Raw genomic sequence first — 10,489 nt, forward strand, 5'->3', positions numbered from 1 at the left:
ACCCACCCCAAAAAAAAAAAAACCCTCCAATGTAATAAGATATTTCATATTCAAATTTTAGTTGACTTACTCAATATAAATTTAAATTGATTGAGTTAATATATATTTGAGATACGTACAAAATATTTTAAGTTGGCTGATTTTAGATCGTCAAATTAAAAAGTTGTGGTGGGACCAAGTCCGTTTGGCCCTTAGGCATGAGGTGCAACACTTAAGAGAGGACCACCCACAGACCAACCCAGTATGGGATTTGAAAATGAGAGTTTGATAATTGCCCATATACACCATGTGTGTTCTTTATCACATGCACTCCTTATCCCTTCACATTTCAAGAACCCAACAAACAAAACTACGTACTTCTATATATTTCTTTTATATATAATATATAGTTTATATATCTGAATTTTGGTTTCTGTATGATCAATAAATGTCATGCAACACAAACTGAGTAGTCTCAAATGGACAAGAACATTAAATTTGACCCAATATGTTTTAATTTATGTCTTCTTCATGATGATGATGATGTCTCCAATATAATATTGAGTGTATTCTTTTGTAGGGGAAGGAGGGCCACGTCTCATTAATGGTGTGTCCGTCTGTTAGTTACGAAGGAAAATATTTTTCAATTTTTTAGGAAAATAAGTGGATTTATTATTTATAAAATTATAACATATCCAATTCATTCAAGTTTGGGCTAATAATTGACCTGCTCATTCATTAGCTCACGATAATAATTAACATGTTATTAAGTGTGCAATGAAAAGTTTAAAATCAAATATAAAAAAATGTGTTCTTATTATTAAGGACTCCCTTCTTTGGTTTGAGTTAGCTAAAAATAGAATTATAATTGTTCCCATTTGTCATGTCATGATTTGAATTAAAAAAGAATGAAGAAAAAACAGTGCAATATTTGTTTTTGTTCTTTTGTTTCATTTGATCCTCTTTCGTTCTCTTAAGTTTGCATGGAATGGTGACACCAACCTAAAACTAATTTGCCGACAATGAGAAACTAGAATAATTAATTAGAGAAAAAACACATGAATTAATTAACAAAACGAATTAGGGGCTAAGATATGCAATTTATAAAATTAATTATAGTGATTAGGACAGTTTTCTTGGCATGAAATTAAATTTGAGAATGCTTATTACACTATTAGAAGATATGGAATCAAGGAATTTATCGGTGCTAATCCGTTGCTAGAGAAAACTCCTTGCGAATTTTCTTATAATCTATAGCTAAACAAAATTAACACAATTTTAATTATTTAACTACGAAATTTGTGTGTCGTTAATTCTTTATTTTCTAATAGTGCTATTTTTCTTAATGTTAATATCACTAAAAAGGATTAATGTCTTCCAATTTCATAGTTTAATGAGTTAACATCTCAAAATGTTACTTAACTTTGAAAATATTTGTAGCAAAGTCATTAAACTTTGCTTTATATCAATAAAATTACTCAACTTAGATATTTGTATCAATAAAATCACTCAACTTCGACATTTATATCAATAAAATCACTCATCTAAATTTATCATTCAAAAAAATTGACCTGACAAAATAAATTATCTTCTTTTATCATATTAACATCTCATCTAAACAATTTTAAGAAATTGCATCTATTTAATTTCACTTAATAGAGGATTTGATGGGGTTGGAGTTTGTGGGTGGGTGGGGTGTCACCGCACTGATTAGCTATTTCAATTACTTTATGAAAAAAATTGATAAGAGTTCTTAATGGAAACATTATATGATCCTTTTTTTTGTTTTTTCGGCTGGTATTCGATATCTATATTGAAATTTGACTAAATTCAAATTCATGTCGGGATAGGTAAAGCGCTTCCTAACAAAGATGACTCCTTACCCAAAGAGACTCGAACTCAAGATCTCTGATTAAGAATGAAGGAATACTTACCACTCCACTATAAGAAGAACACTTTATTTATTTATTTATTTTTATTCTAAGAAGCAAAAGCTAGGTGTCAAATCCTAATAACTGGACATTTCTATAATTTAGTTTGGTGGTACTAATGGTCGTCTGATGATTAGTTACTATATTAAAGATTGAAAAGTCTTTCATTTGCTTTGCTGTTAATAAAACAAAATTAATTATGATTAGTCAGGCGTGTTGATTAAGTGACTATTTTAACATGGCCTAAAACAGTCTTATATGTCTCCCATTAACAAAAACATCTCATGGAATGTCTGTATAAACCACATATATACTTGTTAACAACATTGGAGGCAAGTGCACTTGGCACTTAATATTATTTGATCTTATCGCTCAAGTGTCATCAAATGAGCAATATATTGTTTGTTTTCCACAAATCTCATCTTTTATTTCCTCCTAAATTTAATATCTTTGGTCAAATTATAAATCGAGTAGTGAAAATAGTCACTAGTTCACTAATATTTATATCATGGTATATTATCTATATTATACATCTTAGGTACGATCATTCCTACACCCGGTATACTAACACCATAATGTTTTGTGCATCAAACACCGATTACCTAGATCATGTTGAGTTTTAAAAGGTGTGAATGAAAAATGAAGAGTTGCAACTTTTATGAAGAGTTATGACTTTTATGAAAAGTTGCGACTTTTATGAAAAGTTCTGACTTTTATGAAAGGTTGTGACCTTTCCGAAAGATTATGACTTTTCCAAGGGATTGTGACATTTCCGGTAAGGCACAATAAGAACATTTTCACACTACCCTTTGTTTTCTATAAATTGAGAGATTTCCTCTCATTTTAAAAGAACTAATTTTCTAGACTTCTACTACTACTACTACTACTACTACTATTACTAAATCTAGTATTCTAAGTGTACATTACTGTCGTTGAGTGATTCACTGACACCGTGGTTTTAGGTACCGATACACCGGTGAGTAAGATCATTCTATCCTTGGAGGATATATTCCATTAATCTCGGGTACTTGAGGGGAATAATTTCCTTAAGGGGACACTCATGTACATTCAGTGGGCTCGATTTTCTTCTTTAAGAAAAATATTTTGTATATTGTTTCTACTTTGTTTCTGATTCTACTTTCTCTACCGGTTTTAATTTCCTAGTTTTGAAAATGATCTTTAAAATTTGTTGTTTCTTATCAAGTTCTTCAAAGTTTTTGTTCTACGTATCTTAGAAATACATAATGAACAATAGATCAAGCTATATATCGTCCTAAAAAATCTCTTCAATCCTATATGACACTGTTTACGTGGAGTTCAATTTCTAAGGAACTTCCAAAGAAAAGGTTTCTAATGGGTGGTCAAATGACAGATTTTTTGTCCTCCAGAGATGTATTACTCAACGTTAATATAATTGATAATAAATAATTTTTCCTCCATTCGTGATGCAATTTAATTTGACACCAAAATTAACAAAGACACCGAGTAACTAACAAAATTTTCTTATTGAAGGTCTTTTTCTCTAGAACCTTTCGTATTTTGTATTATTGATTTATTTCTGTTTAGAATAATTAGGGAAATTTGCACTTTTAATCCTTCAAATATTAATTAATTTGAATTTTGATATTTTATTAATCAAAATATACAGTTTTGATCCCCTATAATTGTGAATCTTCACAAACTTATATAACGAATTATGTTAATGTTAAGTTCTGTATTGTTAGTCCACCCAGTAACTCTTTGGCGGAGCAATAATCAATTGTTTATTAAGTACCAACTCCAAACATGTTAATCCTTTCAAATTAATTCGCTCAATCTGTTCATTTGACACGTCTAATATGAAACAACAAATAAGAAATAATACAACTACTACTATTTTATTTACTGGCATTATGAAACAGTACATTTAATTTTGCAAATCTTGGAAGTCAGATAATTGGACAAAAACAAAGGTATGTCCACATGAAAGATCTCCTACTTCACTTTTCTAGAATTATCAAATCCATCCCATCCATAGATCTCTCACATCAATGATTTTGGACAAACAACAAGAATCATACCCTTCCAAATTACTGCACACAGATGTGTCAAGTCAATACTGAACAAATAAAATGAACGATCGGAAGGAGTAATAATTAAAAGGAGAGTGATGGATCGCTCACCAGGTGTTGTGTAGGGCAGGTCTCATATTAATGGAAATGAACACAAATTGTTGTTATTACTGATCAATTCTGAATGATTAATAATCATCTTTTGTTTTTGGTCATCTCCACTATCCTGAAAACATATCTACCCATGTTAGAGATATACTATATATATATATTTCTAAACAAATCTCAATCATATTATGTATCCTACACTTGAAAAAATATATATATGTGAAAACAATAGTACAATACTATGTCAAACGGGTGGGGATAATAGATCAATCTCTATCAGTGTCTTTTAGGTTTTTGTCTTATTGAATAATACTCCTTCCGTTTTAATTTGGTTATCATACTTCTATTAGTCCGTTTAAAATACATTTTCCTTTTTAACGTCAAATGATTAAAACATTCAAAAGTCTGTTTCAAGTCAAAATATGACAAACAAATTGAAACAGAAAGAATATGACGTATATATGGATATTAATTTTTTACTATTGAATACCTGAGAAACAGAATTTGGTAGATGCAATTGTTGAAACATATGTGATGTTGAACTATCCAGGAGAGGATAGCTACTAGTTGTGTTCTCTAATAATGGTCCTTCCAAGCCACTCCAGCTCTGATCATAATTCAATAGAAAAAAAAAAGATTTAGCGTAATAGACATATCTTTGTGTCACGAGATATTGTTTCGTTGATATTTTTACTAGTTATGTATGTATATAGAAATTTAGGTATAAATATGGTTCAGTTCTTCAAATATTGACACAGCTTACGAAAATTTCTGCGTAGGTACCTGATCAGGTTTGACCATGAGAGCATCTAACTCCATGCCAAAGTCATAGTACATGGGGTTCAAAGAAGCAAGCTTCATGGATAAAAACTGTAACATTATAAGCACAATAATGATGTTTTAGTTAAATAGATCAATTACTCATTTCCCTTTTCTCTTTTTTTTTTTTTTTACTAAAAGTCAAATAATAAGTAAATTATTGATGGTTAATTTATTTATTTTTTACCTCAACTTGGTTTTGCAAGGACTGGACATAGTTGATTATCTCATCCAACATAAGGGCCTTCCCAGTTACCTGATTTCGACGATGCCACGTTAAACATTGGTCTAATATTAAAACATAAGTCAAATAGTAAGGACCACTTTACACTTGACGCGTTTTATTCAAATTTCTCTTGAATTATCAATATAGTCTTCTAAATTTGGCTATTCTACTAAAACGAGGTTATCGAAAGTCAAACTAATCTGAATAAAATGCGTCGAAGTTTAAAAATTTCTTTTATATTCTACCAAAAAAGGAAAGACAAATAGCTGAAACTTGATATACCTTGTCACAACCAGGAACAAGTGCTTGCAATATCTTCATCCTTTCACTTATTTTCTCTCTCCTCACCTGAAATTATGTCATATAAATTTTCAACTAATAATTTTGAATTCCAGAATATTGATATGGAAAGATAATTACAGGTAAACATTTGTAATAAACTTAAGTTATATACACTATTTGGGTAAAAAAAAAAAAAACTATATTGTCATGTCACTTTTTTCTATTACTATAATATAATATATAAATAGGTTACACAGACCATACGTATAACATAGTGCATATAACTTAAAAAGGGACACTACGAAAAGATGTGGTGCAATGGATTAAAGTTGAGTTTGAGTTATGAATATAAAAAAAAAATCGTAAAAAGAGTTATAACTTCAATACGAATATCAAACACTAAGTCGGAAACAAAAATAGTATAGTAGAAAATTAGTTACCCTTTCAGCAAGACTGTGGCTGTCAGTTGCCTGGCCCCTCCTTGCTCTAACATGAACATATCCTGTAGGGGCCTCTTCAGGGACTTTCTTCTTATTATTATCCTTTGCTTTTTTCTCTATTTTCACATTACCATTTCTTTTCTTTTGCCTTTTCCCATAATCACCTTCTCTTACATTCTAACAAATCATAAACAATAATTACCACTTCATCATAAAAAATTCAATCTTTAAAACTTGAACATCATATATATATATATATACTCCCTTTATTTGAATTTATTTATCTTATTTTAACTTGAAAGTTGAAACAAAGTTAAAAGAACGGTAAATAAGACTTCTAAATGTTATAATCTCGAATTAAAGATACACAAAATATATCTTTGATCTTACACTGTTACACATGCTACGTAGAAAGTTAGAATTTAAGAGTTGTCAAAAAAAAGAAAGAGACATTCTTTATGAAACGGATTAATATTTGAAAAGAATTACCTTAGATTGAGTAGAGCAGAGGGAGGAAGAAATGGTTTTATTTGTCACATGAGAAGGTTCATTTTGGCTAATTTCATGAACATTATTACTCATATTGACAGAAAGCTCTTGCAAATAAAATTGAGAAACACAATTTGGTAGTACTGTACTACAAGTCATGTTGTTTGGTTCCTCCAAAAAACCAGACAACTTAATGGGCACATGAAAAATAGAATCAAGATGAAAAGAGTTACTATTAGCCTCCATTGTTTTTGTGGAATTTTATAATAATGGAACACAAAAATGGTAAAATAGATACCAGGCAAGGCAAAGGAGAAATTAAAGGAGAAAATATTAAATGGATTCTGAGAATTATAAAATGTTATAAGGGGGGTCAGGTTTATATAATGATGAAAGGGATATCCTTTATAGCACATTCCAATGCAGTTTCTCTGCATTTGACTGGTCTTATCTGAATTGACTTGGTGGAGCTAGATGATAACATGTAGCTCTCAGCCAAAATGGTAAATGATAAGTATTCCTTCATCGTATTTTATGTTCGAGTATAAAATCATTTTTATTAAGAAATGTTTTATTTTCTATAGAAATTTAATCAAATCTCAATGCGAATATCAAGTGAAATATTTTTAAAAAAAAACATATAATCTTTGAGTTTTAATTTGATCTGATTTAAGTTTTAAAATAAACTAAAATTGTTAGTACTTTCTAATTTAATAAAATCCTCTAAATTTTGTGAACTTAGACATTACGAGTAAAATTTTGAATTTAAAATAAAAATTTAATAAATATATAAAAGGATGTTCTTTCTTTGATAAAGAGACTAGAAAGAAAACTATAAGAAAAATAAGTTTGAAACACAATATTATATACAAACAAAGTCTGTCCTTTTGGAACTATTCTTTTAAATTTTTGCTTTAACATATAACTATTACAAGTCATATGTAGATAAATGTTGTATAACGATAAGACTTTTCAATCAGTGTATAATAATGCTGTTAAAACAGTAGAAGCATTTATTTAGAACAGTAGTTTTTGTTAAATATGACATCCACATATTATGCTATTGGTTGATGATATAGTATCACTTGATAAGATTTAAAATAAAGTTAACGTCAAGCTAATGATTCGAAGACAGATCTTAAAGTTTAAAAGATTCAGAATTATTCGATATATTCTATTTATTATTGTATTAGCTATTCAATAGCTTAGACATATATAAATTATATGGGAATTTTATGACCCTTTGAACTTTTATTTTTCATATTATTTACCTCCTTCGTTAATTATCTAATTTAAATATATAATTGATAATTTCACTATTGTTTAAATATGTTTTTATGTCTTTATCTCTAACATGGCAATATAATTTGATAGTTAATATTCAAGCAATAAATGGCCATGACTATTTATTGCCATGAACAATAGACAATAGTACTATATTATATTACTTATATAACTACTATGTGTCAGATGCTTTTATGGTCTTCTTTGAGTCAATTAATCAGACATGCAAACATTATTGGGGTTATGATGTTTCAATCCAGTTAGTTAAGTGACAAGTCATAAGAGTAAGAAAACAGTACTTCCTTTGATTAAAAATAGGTTAAAGGTAATGAAAAATGGAAGCACAAAAGTTAAATTGGTCAAAGTAAAAGATCAATACATGCCTATATATGTGGAGTTAAGAATTTTTCAAAATGGTACCCGACTAAATCTGAATGCGCGTCAAGAAATCTTGGGTAAAGTATCGAGAAATCTCATAATGGGTAAAGCGCCTCCTAACAAAGGCAACTCTGTACCCAGGAGACTTGAACCCAAAATTTTTAGTTAAGAATGAAGAAGTACTTATCACTTCAGCACAACTCTGATTGGTTATACTTGTCCAAGTTTATTGTGAAAAAACATACTCCTCACTAGAAAAATTAAATCTTAAATCTCTCTCTCTCTGTATTTCAAAAATAATACTAATATGTTTTTAAACACTATTAGTTCTTAAATTAAATTTCATATATGCACAAAGATATAATTCACTTAAACATTCATTACTAGAACTAAAGTTTTTTCTATCGTGAAATCAGAGGAAAAAAATTGTTGCAGAACATGATTTTCCCATTTATTTTTCATAAAAAATCAGTTTACTAAAAAAATGAATTGTGGGAAATAAATATCACTAAAATTGTGGAAATCTTTATTACAATTTTTTCATTTCTCATCGATTCAATCAAAATATTCGTGTGAATAGCCACTAAACATTTTTCAATAGGAAAATAGTAGTAATTTTTTTTGTAGTGATCGCAAAATATTTTTTAAACGAAACACACATGCAACATTGAACTAGTTGTCCTTATTAATGTCAAAAATACAACTTTATACACCTAAAATTTGTTGAAGTTAGTTCCATTATCCTTCAAGGATATATATATTAGTAGAATATTTGGAATATCAATATATGTTCACATTATATACCAAGTGGCTTTGACCCTTATGGATCATTAGTGCATGGGCTTTTATCTTTGTCTTGGTCCAGCCCAGCCTACTCCTAATATTCATTAGCTTTTGAAATGTGAAATACGTTTTGAATTTTGATATATCGATTCCCACCTAACATTGGCCTTTAGGAATATGGTTATTGAGCTATGTCGAATTCGTAACTAATACTTTAGCTTATTTAATTCTCACCAATGAGATAAAAATTAAAGTAGTTAACCAACTAATCTATTAAGTTTCTCTATCTGCTCTTATATGTAATTTTGGTAGCATTGATATTTCCAAATGTCTATCACTCAGATAAACACGTCTGGCTATATAATATAAGTTTGTTTTTAAAAAATATTTTCAACTTTAAAATTTTATTTTCACCCCTACCCTCGACCCCCCTCCCCTCCAACCCCACGCCCCAAACAAAATTTAAGTTTGTTTTTAAAAAATATTTTCAATTTCAAAAATTATTTTTTACTCTCTAGTAAAAATAAAAGATATTTTCTCAAAAACATTTTTTCATTCATAAATCAAACACTAAAAGATCTTTTCCGAAAAATATTTTCTACTCACCAACCAAACATGAGAAAATAAGTCAAAAATTTACTTGTTTTCCAAGAAAACATTTTCCTTCGTACCAAACACACCCATAATATAAAAGCGGATCTATAATTATATTAATAGTACCTGAAATGACAATCATTGTTGTTTTAATCATAATTTATTTTCTGCATATGAAGAGGAAAAAAAATATAGATAGGGCTTAAATTACGGGTAGTACAATCAATTCATAAAAATTATAATCTGATTAAGTCTTTTATGTTTGAGTGGATTAATAACATGTTAATTATTTTATTAACTCAACTCATTTTCTCTCATTTAATTAAAAAGATTTTTTTTTATTTGATAGGCTTACTAACTTTTAAAAAAAAAGAGTTAGTCACTCATTTACTAGCTTAATCCGTTTTAATATTCTCAAATTCATCTCGATCTTCCCGTTTTGACACCTATTAAATCAAATAATAAATGATATCTAGTGTCAAAGTGAGAAGCTGGATGCATGACAGATACATATACATTTGACCCATAGTAAACACACCAGCCTTTTCTTCTAATCTTTTTTTTTTGGCTGAATTTCTTTTAATCATTTATATACTTTCCAAAAAGCCACCTACTTTCATCGAATATTCCTCTCTTTCTAATCTAAATTCAATTAGCAAAAAAGGAAATATAGAATAAAGAATGAAATTCTATAAAAACATATTCCGTTGGATACTTGCTAAAAAATCAACATAATGATGGATTGAGTTGAACACGCAATATAGAAGACAAATCAAAATAGTTCAAATAAATAATAAATACTTCTTTTTGAAATGAATCATTTCGTTTGGTTTGTTGTTGACTTGATGTTTATATATATCACTTACGTAAATAGGTTAAAATGTACCTTAGTGTTTGTTCATTTGAAATTTTCAGGTTTGAGGCCCAATGGATAAAGACATTAAGTGTCATTTTCTCTAAGAAAAATTGATAAAGAAAAGTAGAAATTATTCATTAATTAGTCAGAAAAGAAGTTGGACTTTTACTGCTTTTTGGGTGCAATAATCCGTTGTAGTCTGGTTGGCTAGAATACTCGGCTCCCACCCGATAGATCCGGAAATAAATATGGACTTTTATCAGAAATAT

The 10,489-nt window shown here is 28.9% G+C and overlaps 1 protein-coding gene and 1 long non-coding RNA gene across 2 annotated transcripts; both read right to left on the minus strand.

The window, feature by feature from the left end:
• Positions 1-3,764: 3,764 nt before the first annotated feature.
• LOC107060660 (uncharacterized) lies at positions 3,765-4,178 on the minus strand. The gene is made up of 2 exons (XR_001473450.1): positions 4,073-4,178; positions 3,765-3,982 (listed from the first exon to the last, which is right to left on the minus strand). It is a non-coding gene; the product is annotated as an uncharacterized lncRNA (long non-coding RNA).
• On the minus strand, positions 4,179-6,678 carry LOC102603615 (transcription factor bHLH137; the record flags this gene model as incomplete). Its single annotated transcript, XM_015308737.1, has 7 exons — positions 6,326-6,678; positions 5,837-6,013; positions 5,397-5,462; positions 5,076-5,144; positions 4,853-4,939; positions 4,560-4,676; positions 4,179-4,187 (listed from the first exon to the last, which is right to left on the minus strand). Coding segments are annotated over exons 1-7 (771 nt in total), but the record flags the coding sequence as incomplete, so codon positions are not given.
• Between the last annotated feature and the right edge of the window lie 3,811 nt (positions 6,679-10,489).

This window comes from Solanum tuberosum, unplaced genomic scaffold, assembly GCF_000226075.1.
Source record: "Solanum tuberosum cultivar DM 1-3 516 R44 unplaced genomic scaffold, SolTub_3.0 scf00087, whole genome shotgun sequence".
Taxonomy (NCBI): domain Eukaryota; kingdom Viridiplantae; phylum Streptophyta; class Magnoliopsida; order Solanales; family Solanaceae; genus Solanum; species Solanum tuberosum.